At 51.1% G+C, this 25,634-nt stretch overlaps 1 protein-coding gene across 2 annotated transcripts in view; it reads right to left on the bottom strand.

Annotated features, from left to right (window-relative positions):
* Positions 1–25,634, bottom strand: part of ALPL (alkaline phosphatase, biomineralization associated) — a 90,113-nt gene that overhangs the window by 23,584 nt on the left and 40,895 nt on the right. The window contains exons 1-5 of one of the 2 annotated variants that reach the window (XM_054009450.1): positions 20,604–20,764; positions 20,021–20,140; positions 17,239–17,354; positions 13,236–13,410; positions 12,429–12,604 (exon numbers count right to left, since the gene is read on the bottom strand). In XM_054009450.1, the coding sequence (XP_053865425.1) occupies positions 12,429–12,604; positions 13,236–13,410; positions 17,239–17,354; positions 20,021–20,140; positions 20,604–20,751 (735 nt within the window). In that variant the 5' untranslated portion in view covers positions 20,752–20,764. Of the gene's footprint in view, positions 1–12,428; positions 12,605–13,235; positions 13,411–17,238; positions 17,355–20,020; positions 20,141–20,603; positions 20,765–25,634 lie in introns of those variants that run through there. The other variant, XM_054009451.1, reaches the window with a different exon arrangement.

The following is a 25,634-nucleotide window of genomic DNA, read 5'->3' as shown; positions in this document are numbered from 1 at the left end:
GATCCAAGGGGTTTGGATCGGTGTTCACCAGGGAATTGGTGGAAGAGTCTCCCAAGGCTACCCAGGGAAGGGAGTTAGCACATTGGGAGTGGTGGCAGCAAAAGCAGATCTAAGCTGGTAGAGAAGCTTAGAGGTTTTCATGCAGGTCCCTACATCTGTACCCTGAAGTTCAGAGTGGGGAAGGAACCTTGACATGGTGGCAGAGCGGTGGGATCATTTTAAACCAAAAGCCAGGAAGATTTTTTTTTCTCCTTTCTAGCTGCTTAGAAAGCAGAGCTGAAGGTAGATGCATATCTTATCTCTCCTTACCCAAAGGCAGAGGTGTTAAGTTTTTTTAACAAGGGTCTTTGTTAAGAGAAGGTTTCAAACTGAGCAAGCAGACAGCAAAAGGAATTTACAAGCTGAATTTTTTTTTCTCTCCTTTCTGCCTCTCAGGTATAGCTAGTTAGAAAGTCTCTGTTACCTAAGCAGCCCTGAGCTGAGTGCATCCCAGTTTCAGTGAACTGCAGAGGGGTGTGGCCCAGCACAAGAAAGCCGGAAAAAGACTACCAGTGAAGCAGCTAACAAACTAGAACTGGCCAGACTAGAAGCAGAAGAAAATGAAAAGAAACATCAGAGACTTCTCGGATTAAAAAAACTCGAGAAAGAAGCTGCTGAGAGAACTATGGAGCAGAAAGAAAAAGATGGAGAGGAAAGAAAGAGAGGGAGGAGAGAGAAAAAGAAAGGAAGCATGAACTGGAGTTGGTAAGGGCTAGGCATGAAATACCAGCCAACCCTAGCAACCCCTCTCCAGGTACTGCTTCCCATCCCAGAAAATTCCCCACCTACAAGGCAGGCGATGATACTGAGGCCTTCTTAGAAAATTTTGAAAGGGCCTGCTTTGGGTACAGCATCGCTGCAGACCAGTACATGGTAGAGCTGAGGCCGCAGTTCAGTGGACCCTTAGCAGAGGTGGCGGCTGAAATGCCTAAGGAACACATGAACAGTTATGAACTTTTTAAAAACAAGGCCAGAATCAGAATGGGGATAACACCCGAGCATGCCCGTCGGCGATTCAGAGCCCTAAGGTAGAAACCAGATGTTACCCGACGTGCCTACCACATTGAAAAAAAATTGTGATGCCTGGATATCAAGAGCAAGTGTTAAATCTCTGGAAGATCTGTCTTTCCTAGAGAAAATGGAGCAATTCTTAGAGGGTGTTCCTGAGGAAATAGAAAGGTACATCCTAGATGGGAAAACCCAAAACTGTAACCGAGGCAGGGGAGATTGGAGCCAAATGGGTGGAGGTGGCAGAAAAGAAAAAAAACCTACTGGCAGTTGGGGCGAATATCAGAAGGGGCAACCCGAAACAAAACCCTATCACCGGGGGCAACCCAAGGCCCCATAGACATCCCAAGGAAAACCCCAGACGCCTTCTCATCCCACCACACCAGTCTCCACCAACCATCCTTGCCCCGGTGATACCTTAGCAGGGCGATGTTTTAAATGTAATGAACTGGGACATATAAAGGCCCACTGCCCCAAGAACCCCAACCGATTACAGTTCATTACACCACAATCACACCAAAGATCCCCAGGCCCAGATGCCTCTCAAATACCCTCGGAAGGGAAGGGAAACCTTGAGAGTGGGCGGAAAGAAGGATATCGCGTGGAGGGACACTGGGGCACAAGTGTTGACTATCCACCAATCCCTAGTGGACCCCAAACTCATCAACCCAGAGGCTCCGGTGACAATTCAACCCTTCATATCACACTCTTTAACCTTGCCTACAGCCAAGTTGCCGGTCCTGTACAAGGGCTGGTCAGGAATGTGGACTTTTGCAGTCTATGACAATTATCCCATCCCCATGCTACTGGGGGAAGACTTGGCCAACCATGTGATGCTAGCCAAGAGGGTGGGAATGGTCACCTGCAGCCAGGCTAAGCAAGCTTGCACCCCCATCCCTGTTCCTGAGCCGTCCACCAGGGCCCCGTCTGTGTTACCAGAGACCCAGACAGAGGTGGTGGAACCGGATCCCCTGCCAACGACTGCAACAGCCATAGTGGATCCAATCCCAGAGACCCAGCCAAAGCCAGTCCCAGAACTGAAACTGGCAACGCACCCAGCACCAGAACCATTGCCAGCACTGAGTCCAGCGCTTGCAAACCCGTCTACAACTCCAACGCCAGAGGGCACCAGCAAGCCTGAACTGGCAGAAGCAGCAGATAACCCTACCCAAGAGGCTCAGCCAGAACCTGAAATACCACACAGTGCACCAGCGGACAGCGGTTCACAGTCAACGGAAACAACCCCAGCACCTGCCTCGCTTCCTGAGGGACCAAGCCCAAGTCCACAATCCAAGGAGGAACTGATGTCTCCAGCATCAAGGGAACAGTTCCAGGCCGAGCAGGAAGCAGATGACAGCCTTCAGAAAGCTTGGGCGGCGGCTTGGAGCACCCCACCGCCTCTCAGCTCTTCTAACTGATCCCGGTTTGTTGTAGAACAAGGACTTTTATACAAGGAGACTCTTTCTGGTGGACACCAGGAAGACTGGCATCCTCAAAGACAGTTGGTAGTTTCAACTAAGTATCAGGTAAAGCTCTTGAGCTTAGCCCATGATCATCCCAGTGGCCATTCTGGGGTGAACAGAACCAAAGACCGGTTGGGGGAGTCCTTCCACTGGGAGGGAATGGGCAAGGACGTTGCTAATTATGTCTGGTCTTGTGAGGTGTGCCAACGAGTGGGAAAGCCCCAAGACCAGGTCAAAGCCCCTCTCCAGCCACTCCCCATAATTGAGGTCCCATTTCAGCGAGTAGCTGTGGATATTCTGGGTCCTTTCCCAAAGAAGACACCCAGAGGAAAGCAGTACATACTGACTTTCATGGATTTTGCTACCCGATGGCCAGAAGAGTAGGTCTAAGCAACACCAGGGCTAAAAGTGTGTGCCAGGCGTTAGCAGACATTTTTGCCAGGGTAGATTGGCCCTCCGACATCCTTACAGATTCGGGAACTAATTTCCTGGCAGGGACCATGAAAAGCCTGTGGGAAGCTCATGGGGTGAATCACTTGGTTGCCACCCCTTACCACCATCAAACCAATGGCCTGGTGGAGAGGTTTAATGGAACTTTGGGGGCCATGATACGTAAATTCGTAAATGAACACTCCAATGATTGGGACCTAGTGTTGCAGCAGTTGCTTTTTGCCTATGGGGCTGTACCACATCCCAGTTTAGGGTTTTCACCATTTGAAAATGTGTATGGCCGCAAGGTTAAGGGGCCATTACAGTTGGTGAAGCAGCAATGGGAGGGGTTTACGCCTTCTCCAGGAACTAACATTCTAGACTTTGTAAGCAACCTACAAAGCACCCTCCCACACTCTTTAGCCCTTGCTAAAGAAAACGTAACGATGCTCAGGAAGAGCAAAAGGCCTGGTATGATAAACATTCCAGAGAACGATCCTTCAAAGTAGAACAGGAGTACTTGTGGCACCTTAGAGACTAACAAATTTATTAGAGCATAAGCTTTCGTGGACTACAGCCCACTTCTTCGGATGCATATAGAGTGGAATAAATATTGAGGAGATATATATACACACATACAGAGAGCATGAACAGGTGGGAGTTGTCTTACCAACTCTGAGAGGCCAATTAAGTAAGAGAAAAAAACCTTTTGAAGTGATAATCAAGATAGCCCAGTACAGACAGTTTGATAAGAAGTGTGAGAATACTTACAAGGGGAGATAGATTCAATGCTTGTAATGGCTCAGCCATTCCCAGTCCTTATTCAAGCCTAAAATGATTGTATCTAGTTTGCATATCAATTCCAGCTCAGTAGTCTCTCGTTGGAGTCTGTTTTTGAAGTTTTTCTGTTGTAATATAGCTACCCACAGGTCTGTCATTGAATGACCAGACAGGTTAAAGTGTTCTCCCACTGGTTTTTGAGTATTATGATTCCTGATGTCAGATTTGTGTCCATTAATTCTTTTGCATAGAGACTGTCCGGTTTGGCCAATGTACATGGCAGAGCGGCATTGCTGGCACATGATGGCATATATCACATTGGTAGATGTGCAGGTGAACGAGCCCCTGATGGTATGGCTGATGTGATTAGGTCCTATGATGATGTCACTTGAATAGATATGTGGACAGAGTTGGCATCGGGCTTTGTTACAAGGATAGGTTGCTGGGTCAGTGGTTTTGTTCAATGATGTGTGGTTGCTGGTGAGTATTTGCTTTAGGTTGGGGGGTTGTCTGTAAGCGAGGACAGGTCTGTCTCCCAAGATCTGTGAGCGCTACATTGATGACATCTTCATCATCTGGACCCATGGAAAAGAAGCCCTTGAGAAATTTCACCATGATTTCAATAATTTCCATCCCACCATCAACCTCAGCCTAGATCAATCCACACAAGCGGTCCATTTCCTGGACACTACTGTGCTAATAAGCGATGGTCACATAAATACCACCCTATACCGGAAACCTACTGACCGCTACACTTACCTACATGCCTCCAGCTTCCATCCCGGACATACCACACAATCCACTGTCTACAGCCAAACTCTAAGATATAACCGCATTTGCTCCAATCCCTCAGATAGAGGACAGGTCTGTCTCCCAAGATCTGTGAGAGTAAAGGATCATCTTTCAGGATAGGTTGTAGATCTCTGATGATGCGCTGGAGAGGTTTTAGTTGGGGGCTGAAGGTGACAGCTAGTGGTGTTCTGTTATTTTCTTTGTTGGGCCTGTCTTGTAGGAGGTGACTTCTGGGTACTCGTCTGGCTCTGTCAATCTGTTTTTTTCACTTCAGCAGGTGGGTATTGTAGTTTTAAGAATGCTTGATAGAGATCTTGTAGGTGCTTGTCTCTATCTGCACTAGCTTTGTGCCGATATTCTCAGCCACCCCAGGATGGACCGAACGGGCATACCACTCCATTGACACAGGTAATGCTCACCCAATTAGAACCCCACCCTACCGGGAGTCACCTCATGCCCAAACTGCTATAAAATGGGAGATCCAGGACAGGCTACAGATGGGTATAATCCACCCCTCTAAGAGTGCATGGGCATCTCCAGTGGTTCTAGTTCCCAAACCAGATGGGGAAATACGCTTTTGCGTGGACTACTGTAAGCTAAATGCTGTAACTTGTCCCGACAACTATCCAATGCCACGCACAGATGAACTATTGGAGAAATTGGGACATGCCCAATTCATCTCTACCTTACACTTAACCAAGGGGTACTGGCAAGTACCGCTAGATGAATCTGCCAAGGAAAGGTCAGCCTTCGTCATCCAGGCAGGGGTGTATGAATTTAAGGTGCTCCCTTTTGGGCTGCGAAATGCACCCACCACCTTCCAAAGGCTTGTAGATGGTCTCCTAGCAGGATTGGCAACTGCAGATTCTCCCTACCTCGATGATGTGGCCATTTTTTCTGATTCATGGGCAGAACACCTGGAGCACCTGGAAAAAGTCTTCAAGCGCATCAGGCAGGCAGGACTAACTGTTAAGGCTAAAAAGTGTCAAATAGGCCTAAACAGAGTGACTTACCTTGGACATCAGGTGGGTCAAGGAACTATCAACCTCCTACAGGCCAAAGTGGATGCTATCCAAAAGTGGCCTGTCCCAAAGTCAAAGAAACGAGTCCAATCCTTCTTAGGCTTGGCCAGAAATTATAGGCGATTTGTACCACACTACAGCCAAATTGCCGCCCCACTGACAGACCTAACCAAAAAGAAACAGCCAAATGCAGTTCAGTGGACTGATGAGTGTCAGAAGGCCTTTAACCAGCTTAAGGCAACACTCATGTCTGACCCTGTGCTAAGGGCCCCAGACTTTGACAAACAGTTCCTAGTAACCACAGATGCGCCCGAGCGTGGTGTGGAAGCAGTTTTAATGCAGAAAGGACCGGATCAAGAATTCCATCCTGTCGTGTTTCTCAGCAAGAAACTGTCTGAGAGGGAAAGCCACTGGTCAACCAGCGAAAGGGAATGCTACGCCATTGTGTACGCACTGCAAAAGCTACGCCCATACGTTTGGGGACGACGTTTCCAACTACAAACCGACTATGCTGCGCTACAGTGGCTTCATACCGCCAAGAGGAATAACAAAAAGCTTCTTCGGTGGAGTTTAGCTCTCCCAAGATTTTGATTTTGAAATACAACACATTTCAGGAGATTCTAACAGAGTGACTGATGCACTCTCCCGTGAAAGTTTCCCAGAATGAACTGGTTAAAAATTGTTTTTGGAATGCGGGACATAGTTAGTTTTTACATAATCAGTAGTATGTCTAAAGGGGTATGTGTCTTATTAACTGTTTTCTCCTAGAGCTCCAGGAAGAAATCACAGCCAGTGTGGAACCGGCTGTCCAACACTATCTGTGATTTGGGGGGCATGTCATAACTAAAAGGGAAGGGTAACAGCCTTCCTGTGTACAATAGTATCATCCCTCCTGGCCAGAGACACCAAAATCCTTTTCCCTGTAAAGGGTTAAGAAGCTCAGGTAACCTGGCTGACACCTGACCCAAAGGACCAATAAGGGGACAAGATACTTTCAAATCTTGGTGGGGGGGAAGCTTTTGTTTGTGCTCTTTGTTTTGGGAAGTTGTTCGCTCTTGGGACTAAGAGGGACCAGACATGCTCTCCAAATCTTTCTGAACACGTCTCTCATATTTCAAACTTGTAAGTAACAGCCAGGCAAGGCGTGTTAGTTTATCTTTGTTTTCTCAACTTGTAAATGTTCCTTTTGCTAGAGTGTTTCTCTGTTTGCTGTAACTTTGAACCTAAGGCTAGAGGGGGTTCCTCTGGGCTCTTTAAGTTTGCTTACCCTGTAAAGTTATTTTCCATCCTGATTTTACAGAGATGATTTTTACCTTTCTTTCTTTCTTTCTTTAATTAAAAGCCTTCTTTTTAAGAACCTGATTGATTTTTCCTTGTTTTAAGATCCAAAGGGTTTTGGGTCAGTGTTCACCAGGGAATTGGTGGAGGAGTCTCTCAAGGCTACCCAGGGAAGGGAGTTAGCACACTGGGAGTGGTGGCAGCAAAAGCAGATCTAAGCTGGTAGAGAAGCTTAGAGGTTTTCATGCAGGTCCCTACATCTGTACCCTAAAGTTCAGTGTGGGGAAGGAACCTTGACACTGTGCATTGACACTCCTACTTCTGCATGAACAGGTCTTGCATTTAGGGCCAAATTCTGGTCCCTGTGAAAGGGCTTGAGAGAACAGATGGATCCCATGATCCCTGAAGGTCAACAGACCAGGGCTTTTTCAGACCAATGTGGAGAGAGAGTTCCTAGTACATAATAATCCAATCCGGAGATGACAGAGGCGTAGATCACTGTGGAAAGGCCCAGATCCCCTCATCGCCCTGTACCCAAGGGCAACAAAGGGGACTGATCAGTGCTCAGAATCTGAGATATAAAGCCTTCATTTGGAAGCACCAGCAACTGTCCCCAGAAGCCTCAGACCAGCCAAATCCAGCCAGCCAGTTCTGACAGTCTCCTCACGGAGATGTTCAAGCAATGGGACAGAGAGCGAATCCTCCAAAAGGCTTAAGTGTCACATAGGCCCCTGGCATTGGCACCAGTTGGAGGCTGTGGCTTCCTCCTTGTTCCCCTATCTACCACTTCGGAGTTGAAGCAAAAAGGCAGCCATTTTGCTGAGCCGAGTGGCAGAGACGGCCATCTTGCTGAAAAGCCAGTGCCTTTGTGATCCTGACAGATGAGAGTGCCCAAGATCAGAGGTTGTAATGAAGTTTCTAAGTTGCTTTGATGGCCCTTGCAGTTACAGACCCCTGGCCCAGACACCCTTTATCTTGAAATACCCCACACCAGCACCCGAGCTTACAGAGATGAAGGCCCATATCATTAGGGTTACCATATTTAACAAAGAAAAAAAGAGGACCCTCCACGGGGCCCTGGCCCCGCCCATTTCCCAACCCCAGCCCCGCCCCAACTCCGCCCCTTCCCCACCCCAACCCCGCCCTAACTCCGCCCCCTCCTCCCTCCCACTCCCAGCCACGCAAAAAGGGCTGCCCGAGCGCTACCGGCTTCACGGTTTGCCAGGCAGCCCCCAGACCCTGCGCCCCCGACCGGCGCTTCCCCAGCGCAGCTGGAGCCCGGGAGGGGAAGCGCCCAGCCGGGGGCGCAGGGTCTGGAGGCTGCCCGGCAAACCGTGAAGCCAGTAGCGCTTGGGCTTCGGGCAGCCCCTATGCCTCCGGACCCTGCGCCCCTGGCCGGGCACTTCCCCTCCCGGGCTCCGGCAGCGCAGGGTCCGGAGGCATGGGGGCTGCCCAAAGCCCGTAGCGCTTGGCTCTTAAACAGAGCCGAAGAGTCAGGGGAGGAGCAGAGCCGCCGCGGCCGGAGGCTCTGCTCCTCCCCTGACTCTTCGGCTCTGTTTAAGAGCCGAGCTGCCCAAGCACTACCGGCTTCGGGCAGCCCCCTTGCCTCCGGACCCTGCTCTGCTGGAGCCCGGGAGGGGAAGTGCCCGGCCGGCGGCTGGGGTCCAGAGGCAAGGGGGCTGCCTGAAGCCCATAGCGCTCAGGCAGCTCGGTTCTTAAACAGAGCCGAAGAGTCAGGGGAGGAGCAGAGCAGCCGCGGGAGGGGAAGTGCCCGGCCGGCATTTTCCCAGACATGTTCGGCTTTTTGGCAATTCCCCCTGGACGGGGGTTTGATTGCCGAAAAGCCGGACATGTCCGGGAAAAAACGGACGTATGGTAACCCTACATATCATGGGACACATCCAAGCTATGAGCCCTGCCGAGAAACAGCCCTTCTCATGCAGGTACTCCCACAGGCCTAGCTTCCAATGTTCCTTTTGAGAGCAGAGGTAGCCTTCTATCCCCTCTCCAGGTGGCCCCATGGATGGCCCACCATCCCCTTTTAGCCTTTCAGGAGGGGACCCAGGTAGCCCACACCAGCCCTCCAGGCACCAGCATTGACATTTGCTTTATTAAGAGTCACACAGAAGGCTGGCAGATCCCCAAGAACATTCCCTTTCTTCCCACTCAGTTCCTGCCATTTTCATTGCCAAAGACTCACACAATCACTTCACACCTTTGCCATCAGGGAAGGAGCCATTAGCCCAGGACAGGCTGGTGGATCCCAAATGCTCCCTGGGAAGCAGCAGACACCAGCTATTAATCCACACGGAAGCAAAGCTGGAAGCTCTGGGAAGGACATCATTGTTCTGCTGATGCTCCAGGACTACTTCACTAGGGCCCGATTCTGAGACACGCCAAGCTTATTGGGGATGGAGGGTGACCAGCACCATGTCGAGCTGAATTCTCAGCCAACTCCTTTCACTTGCCACAGTCCCTGATTGAGCCTAGCTTGCAATATTTGCCTCTGCTAGATGGCTGTTGGATCCCCCCTTCTGCCACACTAACTGCCTGGGACCCCAGGCCAAGAGACAGCCCCACCAGATGCCACCTTGCTAGCAATATTGCTGCCAGAGGAAGGCAAGTTGGGTAGAGCAGAGCCAGTACACAGCCCTAGGGGTGGGACAGGGTAACTCTGTGATGGGTGAGCTCCACCATTATGCAGAGCAGTGTCTGCAAAGCAGGCAGTTTTCTCAGAGCCCAGATAAGTCAGTTGATCCTGTGTTATTAATCTGAAAGCCTTTAATTGTCAGTGTTCCTTGGACTGCTGTGTGGGGCTTCCCTTCGCTCCTTTCTTGCTTCCTAAGCCATCGTGGCACACTACAGTGGGTCCGAGGGTGAGACACACAGCTCATTTGACTAATAAGTGTAGCGCTCATGGCGTTTTGGGGAGGCTTAGGTGGTACTTTTCCCATGTTGCTCCCAATTTCCTCACCCCAGCCCTGCCCCCCCTCCCCCCTCCAAACAAGAGGGCTAGCTCAGTGGTTTGAGCATTGGTCTGCTAAACTCAGGGTTGTGAGTTCAATCTGTGAGGGGGCCACCTAGGGATCTGAGGCAAAAATCTGTCTGGGGATTGGTCCTGCTTTGAGCAGGGGGTTGGACTAGATGACCTCCTGAAGTCCCTTCCAACCCTGATATTCTATGATTCTATTAACCCCCACAGCAGGACACCAAAGACAGAGCACGATGTAGATATTAACTTGGATTGTCAGGGACCAGCTTATATTCTGTTGCACTGGAATCCTGGGTCTAGGCACTACCACAATACAAATAAACTAATCACTCTCAGAGGAAGGTAATGTGGCAAGGGAGTCCTGCCCAGATTGGAACACACCCCGTTGCTGCCAGGGTCTTCTCCTTCAGCCTGTTTTATGAAAGCCACTGAAATCAACCTGGTCTCTTAGGGCTTGTCTATATGGCAGCTGTTTGAAATGGGACTACATCAAGGTGCATTAGGTACCTTTCAGTTCACACCAGCAGGTTCTACATGGCGCAGTTAAAACATGACACGTTAGCACACTCTACAATTCACGCTCCCCATACTCTGCATTGCGCTGCTGTGTAGATAAGCCCTTAGACGCCATTAGGGCAAGGCAAAAGCCAACCTAACCTTCGTCCAAATCCAGCCACGGAGGGTGAAGAAGTGCAAATAATTTTAGTGTTTCTTATTATTTTTGCAGAGCCTCTCCTTCGCAGGTGGAGTTGGGATTGGAGGGGCTGAACTGGGGCAAGGGCTATCAAGGCAGTGTAGCACAGTCACATACAGCACTTTCCATGCAGAGATCTCAAAGCGTTTTGCCACGGTAGGAAACGGCCATTATCCTGGTTTTACAGGTGGGGAAACTGAGGCACAGAGAGGGAATGGTCTTCCTCAAGGTCATCCAGCACAAGAACAAGAACAGTCATACTGGGTCAGACCAAGGTCCATCTAGCCCAGTATCCTGTCTTCCGACAGTGATCAATGCCAGGTGCTTCAGAGGGAATGAATAGAACAGGTAATCAAGTGATCCATCCTCTGTCGCCCATTCCCAGCTATTGGCAAACATAAACATAAGTATGTGCATAATCTACTGCAAGCAATGTCTCATTTTGATAATTCACATGGGCAGAGCTTAGCAGATCACCATCTTTTCTTCCCACTAATCTGACCCTACTACAAGTTTATCCCATATTTTCATAGACTCTGCTTTTCCCCAGGAATCAAGGGTAGAAAGTGAAACAATTTTTTGAGAGGGGTCAGGGAAGTTCCAGAACTCCTAATTCTAAAACTGACAACCAGTTGGTCACCCCTCTCCCCCGATTTGCTCTGACGTATTGCACAGCTCCAAAGTACACAATGCTGACACGACTTGAGTGACAAGAAGATTTAAGTGAACTCTCCAAGGTCCAAAGTAAAAGCAAGCCAAGATTCAAGTATACAGAGGAATGTTTTCCAGTTGCCATAGTTTTTTAGTCTCTCTCTGGAGAGAGAGAGAGATTGCCAGTAATTATATTACACCAGTGGTCAGGACAACAGTAATATACAAATCCAGCTGGGACAAGCCCAAGTACAGAACAGAAACAGTCCTTTGCTATCACTATAAGGGGCAATACCCTGCATCACCCTCACTGATAGCCCTTGCCCCAGTTCAGCAAGTCAATGGCAGAGCAGGGAGCAGAGCCAAAGTTTGCTACCTGCCAGGATGGCGCCCTTCCTATTGCGCCATGCTGCCTCTCATGACAAACCCTGTTCCCAGACATCTGAAGCCTAGCAGAAGTAGCCACATTTCTGGGTGTTGATCCAAACTGACCAGCCAACCCTTCTAACTTTCATAAAGCCATAGGCCTAATCCTGCCCTCTGCTGGACAGGTATGGCAGGTAGCCTAGGGTACCTCAGCCAGAGTAGGGCAGGGCTCCCTCCCAGCATCTTCCTGAGCACTGGCACATGGTTGGGCAGTGGGTGGTCAGACTACCCCTGCCCCCCGGGGTATCCCAGCTTGGGGGCGTGGTCCAAGCCCTTGGCCTCCACGTACATGTTACAGCAGGCAGCACCTGAAACGCAGTGGTCTGGCTTGGAGTAGCAGGAGAGATGGCAGAGTCTCTTCCCCCAGAGCTGGCTGAGGGCTCCCCAGCTTTGTCAGCCCTACCCCCGGCAGAGCTGAGTGCAGGCAGGGGTTCACCCACTGAGAGGCAAGAGGCCTAGGAGGTTACCTAATCCACCCCCCAATAATTGTGTTTTGTCCAGTCCGGTTTGAAAGTTGCCCAGGCAACAGAATTTTCTAACAGCCCCCCATGGTTATGCAGCAGGGTATGAACCCACAACCTCCAGCACTGCAGAACATTCTTCTACCTCTTGTGCTAAAGGAGGAACTCCATTAACTGGCAGCAGCAGCAGGCTGTTTCTTTCTATGTGGCCCAGCCACCAACTGAGGTTGCAGAACACATTTTACCTGTGTTACAATTTCATAATCTAATCAATGCTAGCTCCCACGGATACCAGCCCTCACCATATTATACTCAGCCCCCCAAGTCATTCCTCCCCGACCGCAGGAATATAATGCTATTCATCCACCGACTCTGCTTTTCTCCACACTCTACCTCGATGTCTGGGATGTTGTCAAAGAGCTGTTGGGCGATATCTTTGCAGCCCTGCTGGATGGCTTCCGGGGGCATCTCGTTATCAGAATACCAGTCCCTGTTAGCAGAGTGGGCATAGGCAGCACTGGGAGTGGCGTGGTTTACCCGTGTGGTGGTTACGATGCCCACAGACTTGCCTGCAGCAGGAGAGAAGGGATAACAGTTGGATGAGTGAGTGGGGAGCGTGATAGGTGGTTAGAACTATAAAAGGCCTGATCCCGATCTCTGAGTGTAACCATGCTGTATTGACACCCACGTAGGAGAGACCACCACAAAGCATTCTGGGATGCTATCATGCAGTGCACCCTCCGCCGATCATTTTCCCCTTGCTCACCGTCATGTTGGAGGGACATGTTTTCTAGCCACAGCCCTAAAGGGGGCACTGTAGGATATGCCCAGAACAGACAGGAGATGGGGATTTTACTGGGGAAAATGTCCCAGGTATTTCTTTTCAACTGATACATGGAAGGGGACACTGTCCATTAGTTTAGGATGAAATTTCACATTGCTTTGGTTCAGGTGTCCTCGGCACGTCAGTTGTTTCTGAGGTTGGGGATGTTTTTTCCCCAACCCTTCTTTGGAAGGGGAGCACATCCAGGAAGTCCTGCTATAAGGGACAGGAATGTCGGAAACAAAGAATCCATAAAATGAATCAACTTATCCTGGCCATGCCCCTGTCCTGCCCACCCTCCACTCTGGCTGCTGGCCCAGCCCAGACAGCTGGTCTGTATCACACATGATGCCTTACAGCCCTGCCCACTGGCTCACCTGCTTCCTTCGCCCACTTGAGAATCGATGTGACCTCATTGCCCGCTGTGGTATTGCACTGAGCGCGGGTCACGGCTGCGCTCACACCCACCGTCCCCTCGTTGGCCTTCACCCCGCAGAGATAAGCGGTGGCGGTGCCTGCACTGTCTGGCACTTGGGCGTTGGTGTTGTAGGTCTGCAAGGATGAATGGCAGGGTTGAATGAACAAGACCAGCATCAGCAACCTCTGTCACAAGGCCTTGGCCACTTGCCTTTCTTCCCGAGAACAGCCCCAAACCTCCCAACTCTACCTACCAGGGACTGGTCTGCTGATGGCCTATGGGGAAAGGAGCTGGGGCGAGTTAGGAGAAAGGCAATGAACATATACAGGCTTCAGGAGGCTGGTGTGTTATATGACTAGGAGCTGGATTCAAGTCCCCAGGCAAAGAACAGATCACAACACCGGCTGTCTTCGGGGCAGCCCTGATGCAGGCTTCAAGCCCAGATTCCATGGCGAGGTTTCTGGTGGGGTAAGGCACTCGGGACGGGCATGGGAAAGCAGGGACACTCCAAGCAGATGGCATTCCATGGGTGTGAAAAAGGAGGGGAATCTCTCCTGTGCCTTGGCGTGGACGTCTGCTAATGAGAGGGGCCAAGATAAGGAAAGGAGTGGGTTGCTTTGTCTAGCATTCTCCTGGGTGCTGCTTTTCTTCGATTCCCTCTCATCCATCCTCTCAGCATGCAAATTACACTGGTTTTGTGAACAAATTGGTGCAAGTTTCACTTCTTTGCTCCATGCACCATGTATACAATTTGCACCGCTACAGGCCACAAAGCTGGACTGGGCCCAGAGACACTGCCACTCATACCAGATCTGGATTCTGCCCCATGGCAACTCAAGAGTTGCAAGGAGACTGCCCTGAGTCCCATTCCAGAGAGATGCTCCCATTCCCAACGAGGCCTGGCAGCTCTCCCACTCTCTGCCCTGTGATTCTTCCCCCCCTACCCCCCACCCCCAGCCAGCTTTGGGGCATTTAACTGTTGCTTCAGACACAGACCCTGACTAGCCAGGTGCCCCAGCCTCCCTGTGGGCCCCTTCCAACCCTGCCGAGTCGGCGCCAAGACTCCCATTGTCCTTGATGGGATGGGGCCCACCGGTGACGTCAGGATGCCAGGAAATTGATCCAACTGCCAACCTCTGAAGCGTGCAGGGGCAACTTTGAGAGATGCCCATGTTCTCAACCCTTGCACTTGCTAGCACTGATAAGACCCCCTTGCCCTCCACCCACTGATGGCCTTCCCCCTCACCCGGCTGAGCTCAATGGTGAGCAGGAAGGGAAAGATTGCCTCAAGCGCCTCTGGGGGTGTGCCAGTGCCTTCAGGCTCGACTCCCACAGCAGAAGAGGGAGCTGGCACATAACCCAGGTGCCCACAATCCCCATTCACCTGCACAGACCCTCGTGCTATCACCTATGCCCACAATCCCCGCCTTTCAGCTCCATGCATATTTTAACTCAGTCCAGAACATTTTTAGCCTGCCACTGAGCAGGGACACTAGGCAACACATATTTGATCCTATTCAATTAAAATAGTAATAACTTGCAAAAAATATTTCCTCCAAAGCGGGTCCTCCCTCACCCCCCTGCCTCGTGGCAAACAGCTGGCTAGCCTTGCCCTGCACTCCACTGTGGTGAATGTACTATTGACACAAGCATGGATCAAATCAGGGCGGCAACAGCAGGTGTCTCAGTGCCAGGCCATCCACCCATTGCCAGCTGATGGGCTGGGTGAAGAGCACAGCCCTGCAAATGCTGGTGCCAGGATCCCTTTTCCCACCCAAATGCCAGGGACTCATTTCCAGGGAAAAGTAGTTTGAGAGAAATGAGGTGGCATTTTAAAGTTTGTTTTTAAGAGCAGCTCGTCTCTGCAGTGTTTTACCCTAAGAGCTGCCACTCTGCAAATGAGGCACTGGCCCCTGTGGTATTAGGGACTGTGCGTTCAAGGGCTGAGCTTCTCAGTCAGTCTGGGTGGGGTGCCATGAAGCTCATGTCATGCACAGATGGTTGGAACTGAACTTAGAATAAAGCAGATCTCTTGTAACCTCTTTGTGACCACTGATCACTACAGCCCCCCACTCCACAGGCTCTTCCCCCCCCCCCCTTCTTTTTCAATGGAGATATCCTATCTCCTAGAACTGGAACTGGAAGGGACCCTGAAAGGTCATTGAGTCCAGCCCCCTGTCTTCACTAGCAGGACCAAGTACTGATTTTGCCCCAGATCCCTAAGTGGCCCCTCAAGGATTGAACTCACAACCCTGGGTTTAGCAGGCCAATGCTCAGGAGGCTGCTTTCCCACAATCTAATCTTTAAAAACTGCCCTTGAACAAGAGCCCTTTCAAATGTCAAACTTCCAAAAGGCATCAAAGTTAGCCCAGCACCTCCGTATTCTCTGCCATAAATCTTTTCCTGGTCCCTGGGAGGCCAAGACACCTGTGTAAATCTGGCATTAATCCCTATGCAATTGCAATCACTTGAATGAACCCAAACAAATGGAAACTGAATGTCTCTAAGAGACGCCTTCCTGCAGAGAGGAGCTGCCCTGGGCGTGCATGTGTCAGTCAGCTGGCACAGATCTTTGCCTTTGCCAGTGGCCTATTTGCTGCTGGTTTGATTTACAGCACTCATCAATACCTGCTGGGCAGATGGCACTGGGGTCACTGAAATTGATTCTGCCTCGGGTGTCAACAAAGGGGCAGTCTCATCAACAGGCCCACAAAGAGGGGTTAGTCTCCCAGCTTCTCCTCCCACCCCTCCCCTGGGGAAGCTGGCGAGAGCCAAGAACAGAGGAGTCCCTAGCCCCTGAGAGAAGTAATTTTGAGTGGGAGGGAAGGACTGGTGGCAAATGCCCTGCAGGCGACCCAAAGCGACCAGCTCCCAGGAGAAAAGTGACAGTTCCATGGCCGTGGCAGATGCTTTGTCCACAGTTACCTCTTTCTGCACCCAGGCTGAAACAAATTGAGCTGCTTCTGCTGAGCAACTGGGGAAATGCAGCTGAGGCCCAGAGATGGGGCTCCGATACTAGGCAGGGTGTGTGATGAGAGGAGGGGGGTGGGGAGCAGGTGCTGGAGGGAAACCTTCCCCCATACCCCAGGGAGAAACACAACAAGTTGAAGGTGCAAGAGCCAGGGCAAAGCACAATCCTTGCTGCCCCTCCCCCCAACCCTGCAGCAATGGAGCTGGGATTGTACCTCCTTTAGATAGGGTTACCATACGTCCGGATTTTCCCGGACATGTTCGGCTTTTTGGTCCTCAAATCCCTGTCCGAGATGAATTTCCAAAAAGCCGAACATGTCCAGGAAAATAGGGAGGCATGGTAAGGGGACCCCGAGTGCGAGTGGCTGTAGCAAAACTTACAACTCCCGCGATCTGCCGGGGCACAGAGGCAGAGGCGGCGGCGGCATCCAAGCGCGCAACCACCTCTTCCCCGGGCTCCAACTTTCCCAGCTCCCGCCACTCTCCACCGCGGCGGGGGCAGAAGCAACTTCCCTGGTGCAGCAGCAGCTGGAGCCAGGGGCGGGAGGGGGAATGTGGGGTGCTCAGGGGAGGGGGCTGGAAAGGGGCGGAGTTGGCCGGGCCCCCGTGGAGTGTCCTCTTTTTTCAGTGTTGAAATATGGTAACCCTACTTTAGGTATTGCAAGGCCTAAGTGACTTAGGCTCCCTTTGGGATTTAGGCTCCTAAATCAGTTAGGTGTTGCACGTTTGAGCACAGAAACATGTACATTCCTTTCAAAGCTGGGCCACAGCCATTCCTCTACCTTCCCTCACAGGCTGAGCAGCATCACAGTGTCCCCAACAGACATGTCTACATGCCACAGCCTGGGCCCAGCTATGAAATCCAGAGCAGGACCGATTCCTGTAGATTCTCAGCCACACACGTTGCCTCACCCCATCCAGCTTGTAGAGCCTGCTCCCACCCCAAACCATACCCCAGGAATAGCCAGGCAGGCAAAAGTAACTGGGCTCACCTTGGATAGAGCCACATAAGGAAATTTGTCCATTTCCAGCAGGGATTCTTCCCCCTTCATGTTCTGCAGCTGTCCCTTGAGGATACGCGCCGCTGTGACTGTGGAGACTCCCATGCCTGCAATTGGACAAAGGGAGACTGAATCACATGGAACAGTGACCTGTGCCCAACACTGAAGAATTGCAAAGCGCCGACTTCCTAAAAAGCTATTGCAAGGCATTGCAGGGGATCAGAAAAGCCAGTTCAACCCACTGGCCAGCAGCTTCTCCACACAGTTGTCTCCAGATCAGGTACAGACTAGAACATTAGTTGCAACAATGATTCCTCTTTTTTTGTCAGAGCATGGCTCCATTAGCCCCAAGAGGGGAACATCAGGTGACACATTATAATTAACCATGCTCATGACACAATAAACCCTTTAACTGCTGGATTAAAACAGAACAATGCACAATATCATTTATTTTGCTCTTCATCCCATTTCTATTCCCCTGAAAGAAGTCCAGGGCTAAGGACCATTGTCCCAACCCATGGCTGTTATACACATTAAAAGCAATCTATGCAAAACCATTTCACCCTTCCCAATATACGGTTCCAGTTCATCAAAGACTTTGGGGTATTAGGTGCTTCCTCTCTTCCTGCGTGGGTTCAGACAAAACTGATATAAGGCCATTCCTTCAATGTGAGGACACACAGAAGATGGGCATCAGCTTTCTCCAGTGACCATCTCTCAGCTTAAAGGAGTCCCTGGAAATCTCCACATTGGGACAGTTTCTTAGAGAACCGGTCACATAGGAGTAAGGAGAGCAAGGGAGCTGCTCTCATCTAACTGTTCTGGTAGGCAAGGGGACCTATTCCTGGTCTAGGGGACAAGGCACTGGATTAGGAAGAAGGCACGAGGGATTCTATTCCTGGCTCGGTCATTGACGTGTTCTGTGACTTGGGTACATCTACACAGCCAGTGGCACCGCACAGCAGTGAGCTTCCAAGACCACACCACAGACTAGGGCTTGTGCTATGGTGCTAAAAATAGCTTTGTAGACCTACTCCCTCCTTAGACTTCAGAGCATGAGCTCCACCCCAGCTGCAATGTCTATACAGCTATTTCTAATGTGGTAGCACAAGCCCAAGTCTGTTGACTCGGGCTCAGAGGCAGGCTGTATAGACATACCCTTTTGTGTCTGTTTGCCCTCCCATCTTTTATCTGCAATGGGTGCTCTTGTAATACAAACTCTGTTGCTGCATTCACCTTCATTCTTTTGGTAGCTCAGTGACATTTTTATAGCTGGTATTTCTTTTAGAACCATGAGCTCTGAATCTGCAAGATGCTCCACAGATGCCCACTAACTTCCACGATGCTCAGAGAGATGGACCAAGTAAAGGCCTGGGACCTAGCACATTACAGTGACCTATGGTAACATTTTTAAAAGCATCTACTTAACATAGGAGCCTAAGTCTAAGTCAATAGAAAGAGCCCAAATCACTTCTGAAAAATGGGACTTAGGTGCTTTTGAAAATTTTACCCTTGACTGTGCAATTATGGAGCAGACTTGACATTTTGATTTTTCTTTCTTTTGTTTATTAGAAAAAGCACAGCCCAGGATTACTAACAACCCCACATGTCTTACACCAAGACTGCAGAAGAATATTCCCAAGCATGGGTCTAAATGGGAACAGCTGTCCCCGGCAGTGCCTGGGGCATGGCATGCCGGCACTGGTTCTTCTGAACCAGGCTTTCCCGGGCTGTCTAACCACATGGCAGCTAATTGAAAGGTTAGATAAACTTGGCACCCCAGCCCTACTGTTGGTGGTAACAGGGTTGGCTTTTGGAAACCCAATGGTTCCCAGCATCTCTGGAATCAACCTCTCCTCTCCAGCTTCAGCTGGCATTGTGACTCAAAGAATTATAGATTAGGGTTGGAAGAGACTGCAGGAGGTCATCTAGTCCAAACCCTGCTCAAAGCAGGACCAACTCCAACTCAACCTGGGTCACTGAACTCTGGGGGAGGGGGTTGGAGAGGAGTGGGGAGAAGCATCCATGTCCTGGGAAAGGGTATATTTGGGTAATGTGGCTTTCAAAAGCTGGCAGGAAGGAGGTCAGGTCAGCCAATGGAAGCTTACTCCCACTGGTGGCGAATGTTTGATAGTGTGATGTCACAGTGAGTGCAACATCAGCACAGTTATCATTGTGCTGCACTCCACAGCCACTCAGAGCTCTGCAATTGTAGCAAGGCTACAAGCATAGGCCCCTGTGGTTGAGCCAAAGGATTCGTGTCTAGGGTCTATGACACAATTCAGTGGTCCTTACCTAGGCCAGGTGAGGAAGGGGGACCCCTTTCTGCTTTAAGCAAAGGAGGGGGAGTTGCCATCTCCAGCCTCCTTACTCCAGCCCAGTAGAGGACGCACTACTGCTCCTCCTCCACCCCACTGACACAGTTACCACTAGGGAGCCAGTGTTAGCCCCAGTGAGTAGTGTTAGGGAGAGAGGCCCAGACCCTCTAAGGTGTTTAGGCTCCTAACTCCCATTGTGGATCTGGGCCACAGACCAGTGCAGTCCCAGCCAGTGGAGGACTCAGACAGAATCTACTGGGATTTATGAACCTCTGACCAGGGGAATTATGGGAAATCTCACAAGAAAGTTTGATGGCAATATCACCACCCCCAATTTCCAGATCTGGGCAGCTCCCAATCCAAACTGACCCAACCCCCACTCCTGAGACACTGGGGTTGACACAGGCCACTCCAGCCCCATGCACGCTGCTCAGGCAGCGGAGAAAAGCACTCACCATCACCAAGAAATAAGACGATGTTCTTGGCCACATTGGTGTTGAGCTGCTGCAGCTTCAGGGCAATTTTCAGTGTCTGCTGAGCCTGATTCCTCCAGTACTGTGGATTCTTCTCCTTCTCTGAAAACAGAGCCACAGCAGGGTAAGAGCACAGGGGCCAGAGAGAAGAGTCAGGTCTACACTGCAGCGTTCGGTCAACTCAACCATCGCTCCAGGTGTGAAAAATCCACCCCTCAGAGCGACAGAGCCAACCTAACTCCCAGTGTACACGGCTTGACAGAAGGCTTCCATTGGAGAGGTGCACTAACTACAGCAACAGGAGAGTCCCTCTGCCCAAGAGGAGCCACAGGGTGGACAGCCTGGCTGGGATTACAGAGGGGGACTACATGAGCGGTAGCCCTGAGCCATGACACTCAGAACCTTTGGGATAAAAAAAAAATAATAATAATAATCAGATCCTCGTGTGCCCTGAATTATGGGCACTTTTGAAAGCTTGATCAAAGTAATTTGCCCCATGGTGACACAGCAAATCAGGCAGAGCCAGAAACAAAACAAAACAAAAAACAAAAACCCAATTACTCACCTCTCATAACTGTTATTCTCCAAGATGTGTTCCTCACGTCCATTCCAATTAGGTGTGTGTGGGCGCCGCATGCACAGTCCTTGGAAAGTTTTTCCCTTAGCAGCACCCGTCGGGTTGGCTGAGGAGCCCCATGGAGTGGCGTCTTCATGGCGCTCAAATATGACCCTGCGCTTCCTCAGTTCCTTCTTGCCAGCTACTCTGTCAGAGGGGAAGGTGGGCGGGTTTGGAATGGATATGAGCAATACATCTCGAAGAACAGTTATGAGAGTAACCATTTTTTCTTCTTTGAGTGATTGCTCACATCGATTCCAATTAGGTGACTCCCAAGCCTTACCCAGGCGGTGGAGTTGGAGTTAATGAAACGCTGATTGCAGCACCGTTCTACCGAAAGCTACGTCGTCCCTGGCATGCTGGACAATGGCATAGTGAGAGATGAAGGTATGTACCGAGGACCAAGTTGCTGCCCTGCAGATTTCTTGGATCAGGACCTGGGCCAGGAATGCCGCTGACGAGGCCTGGGCCCTAGTGGAGTGTGCTGGGAGAGCTGGGGTCAGCACTTTGGCCAGTTCACAACACATGCGGATATAAGACACAATCAAGGAGGATATTCTTTGAGATGAGACCAGGCGGCCTTTAATCTGGTCCACCACCGCTATGAGTAGGTGGGTCGATTTTTTGAACGGCTTAGTGCGCTCGATGTGGAAAGCTAGTGCTTGCCGAACATCGAGGAGTGTAGCTGCTACTCTCGGGTACTGGCATGAGGCTTAGGGTAAAGGACAGCCAGGAAAATGTCCTGGCTGCTGTGGAAATGCGACACCACCTTGGGGAGAAAGGCCAGGTGCAGCCTGAGTTGCACCTTATCCTTGTGGAAAACTGTGCAAGGCGGTTCTGAGGTGAGGGCCTTTAGCTTAGACACCCTTCTCACAGACATGATGACCAGGAAAGCTGTCTTCCAAGACAGATACAGGAGGGAGCAAGTCGCCAATGGTTCTAATGTCCCCCCCACAAGCCATGAAAGGACCAGGTTATGGTCCCACGCAGGGACAGGCTGCCAGATCTGAGGATATAGGCGGTCCAAACCTTCAAGGAAGCAACCAACCATAGGGCTGGCAAAGACCAAGCAATCAGACACACCCAGGTGGAAGGCCAAGATAGCAGCGAAGTGTACTGTTATGGAGGGCGCCACCAGGCCTTGCTTTTTCAGATGCAGGAGGTACTGCCTAGGAGGACCTTCCTTACTTGTTCCGATCACAGAAGTTCCATGGGGTTCAGTCATGAAGCTTCTAAGCTGTGAGGGGGAGGGACCTTAGGTCAGGATGACAGAGGCGACCGTGGTCCTGAGTAAGTAAGTCGGGGAGGAGAGGCAACGCGACACATCCACTGACAGCTCCAGTAGCTGTTGAGGCCATGCTGGAGCTATCAGAATTACCTTTGCCCCCTCCCTGCGGGCTTTGAGCAGGACCTTGTGCATGAGAGGGAACGGGGGAAAGGCGTAGAGCAGGCGACCTCTCCAGGGTAGCAGGAATGCATCCGTGAGGGAGCCTGGGCTGTGACCCTGGAAGGAGCAGAACATTGGGCACTTTCTGTTGTGGCGGATGGCAAACAGGTCGACCTGGGGAAAACCCCACCTTTGGAAAATGAGGTGTATGACATCCGGCCGGATGGACCACTCGTAAGTATGCAAGGACTTGCTGAAGCGGTCTGCCAGTGGTCTGAACTCCGGGTAGAAAGGATGCTTCCAGGTGAATGGAGTGGGCTATGCAGAACTCCCACAGCCAAAGGGTCTCTTGGCACAGTGTGGATGAATCCTTGCTTGTGGATGTAAAACACGGGGGTGGTGGTGTCCATTAGAACTGCTATGCACTGCCCTTGTAGTCTGGCCTGGAAGGCCTGGGAAGCAAGGAGCACCGCCCTCAGCTCCCTGACATTGATATGGAGGGAGAGCTCATCCTGTGACCACAGGCCCCGTGTCTGGAGGTCCCCCAGATCCACACCCCATCCCATAGCTGACGCATCTGTAACCAGGGATAAGGAAGATTGAGGGTTGCGTAAGGGGACTCCTCTGCACACCGCTTGGGGGTCAAGCCACCAGCGAAGTGACGTGAAGACCTGCCCTGGCACTGTGACCACTGAATTCAAACTGTTGCACCCCGGGCAGTAGGCCATGGTGAGCCACGTCTACAACGGTCTGAGCCGGAGCCTGGCATGCTGGGTCACGTAAGTGCAAGCAGGCATGTGGCTGAGGAGACTCAGGCACCCCCTTGCTGTTGAGGTTGGGAATTGATGGAGGCTTTGAACGAGGTCCGTGATGGCGCAGAATCAGGACTCTGGTAGAAGGGCCTGTACCTGGACCGAGCCTAACACTGTCCCAGTGAATTCTATTCTCTGAGTTGGTTCCAGGGATGACTTTCCCAGGTTGAGGAGGAGACCCAGCTGCTCGAACATGCACCTGACCAAGCGGATTTGGGACTGCACCTGTACTCTGGTGCAGCCACTGAACAGCCAGTCGTCGGGGTAGGGGTATACCTGCACCTGCTGTTGACAGAGGAAAGCAGCCATGACCGACATGCACTTGGTGAAAACTCAGGGGAGCTGTTGAGAGGCCGAATGGAAGGACTGCGAATTGATAATGTTCATGGTTGATCACGAAGTGTAGGAAACGCCAGTGTGCGGGACAAATCACTATATGGAAGTACGCGCCCTTCATGTTGAGGGCGGCAAGGGAGTCTCCCGGATCCAGGGAGGGGATAATGGTGCCTAGGGAGACCATGTGGAACTTCAACTTCACCATGAATTTGTTGAGCCCATGCAGGTCTAGAATGGGTCCGAGACCCCCCTTGGGGATTAGGAAGTTGTGACATTCTATACCATGGGGGAGCATGCTGTAACCCCCATATTCCTCATTTTCATATAATCGTGATCTTGCATATAAAGTATGCCTTGTAAGGTATCAGGGTAAAGGTTAGGATCTGCTGAAAGTCATTTCTCTATCCATATATGTATATCATTAATGCATATGAAGTTATGAGAATTGTGGTGTATGGTTTCACTAAAACATGCTGTAAGTTGGGGGAAATCAGTCAAATATTAGCTCTCCAGAGGCAACAGCAAGGAAAGTAACCAACAGCCGGGCGGGGTGTGAACCAACCTATCAACTACCATTGTCCAGCAAGGAGCTACAATGCAATGATTCACCTGCATGAGGCCCCACCAGGGGAATTGCTCATCCTTGGTGGGAGAGACTCAGCAATACCCTACAGACATGCCTGGACTTGTGTTCTACAAGCACATGGACTGAGGATATAAAACAGGCAGAGTGGACACATACTGGGCCCTTCTCCTGCCCCCACCTATGCTGCAAGCAACCAAGACACTGAGAAGAAGACAAGACTCCAATGCAGGAGATTGGCCCAGGTTTAAAGGACAAACCTGTGTATTAAGGACTGCAATATCTAGAGGGGTGAGAAAAACTGTTTAATCTAGTTGCTGCCCAGTCTAATAGGGTTGAGAATTTAGACTGCATCCTTATATTTTCTTTTGGTAACCACTCTGACCTGTTATGCTTTGACTTATAATCACTTAAAAATCTATCTTTATAGTTAATAAATCTGTTTATTCTACCTGAAGCAGGGCATTTGGTTTGAAGTGTATCAGAGACTCCCCTGGGATAACAAGCCTGGTACATATCAATTTCTTTGTTAAATTGATGAACTTATATAAGCTTGCAGTGTCCAGCAGGTATAACTGGACACTGCAAGATGGGAGGTTCCTAGGGTTGTGTCTGGGACTGGAGCTATTGGCTAGTGTCATTCGGCAGCGAGGAGCAGCTTACATGCCAGAGCCTGTGTGTGAACAGCCCAGGAGTGGGAGTTCTCATAGCAGAGCAGGGCAAGGCTGGCTCCCCGAGTCAAGGAGTGGAGTGGCTTAGCAGCTCACTGGTCCGGATAACACCAGAGGGGAACATCACAGGAGTAGAATCCCTTGTCCCATAGCTCCTAAGGAATCTCCTCCACTGCTCCCATGGCGAGGAATGCCTGCACCTCCTGGATAAGGAGTTGCTCGTGAGATGCGTCCCTGAACTGGAGAGAATATCCTGCTTCCACGGTGCAGAGGACCCAGCGGTCCAAGGTTATTTGGGACCAGGCATGGTAGAAGTGGGATAAATGATTCAAAAAGTGTGGTGAAGGATCTAGGGATGAGTCGGATGCACCATCCTCGGGCATCCCTTCAAAAGGGTTGCTTGGAACCAGACGATGGTTTGGTCGGGCCCTGGCCTTGTCTGGAAGGGGGGTTGGAAGGCTTTCTGCCGTTCCTGCCCCTCCGTCTGTAAAAGTCCTGCCACGGCCGAGGAGGGTAGGAGTGCTGCTGCTGGGGCTTGAAATGTTTGCATTGGGTTGCCAGGGTGTGCATAGTCGCCCTTGAGTCCTTTAGGCTATGCAGCCAAGAGTCAGTCTGCTCCGCGAACAGGCCCGCCCCATCAAAAGGCAGGTCCTGCATGGTCTGCTGGACCTTGGGCGGTAGGCCCAAGGCTTGCAAGCAAGAGGTGCACCTCATGGCAATACCCGAGGACAAGGTGCACGCCGCCGAGTCCGCAGCGTCCAGTGAGGCTTGTAAAGAGGTCTGTGCCACCGCCCTGCCTTCCTCTACTATCGCCCCAAACTCCTCCCTGGACTCAGATAGCACAAGCTCCTTGAACTTGAGCATCGAGTTCCAGGAGTTGAAGTTATATGGGCTCAGAATTGCCTGCTGGTTGGCAGTCCTGAGCTGAAGCCACCCCCTGGAGTACACTTTACGGCCAAACAAGTCCAGGTGCTTGACCTCCTTGGACTTGGACACAGGGGCCTGAGTGTCTGTGTCCCTCCCCTGCCCAGGGAGTTGGAGCAGTGCTGGGTCGATCCTTCTGGTTTCGGTGCCAGGGAGCAGCAGTACCGCAGGTCTCTGCCAGAGTCCGTCCACGGTGCCGCTTCCACCACTGCCACCGGGGCACTACGCACCGAAGAACTCGGTGCCAGATCCTGCCATGCCGAAGGA

Source organism: Malaclemys terrapin, chromosome 19 (assembly GCF_027887155.1).
Source record: "Malaclemys terrapin pileata isolate rMalTer1 chromosome 19, rMalTer1.hap1, whole genome shotgun sequence".
In the NCBI taxonomy this organism is placed as follows: domain Eukaryota; kingdom Metazoa; phylum Chordata; order Testudines; family Emydidae; genus Malaclemys; species Malaclemys terrapin.
Note: the sequence above shows the minus strand (reverse complement) of the source record. Positions and strands in the feature narration are given on the sequence as shown.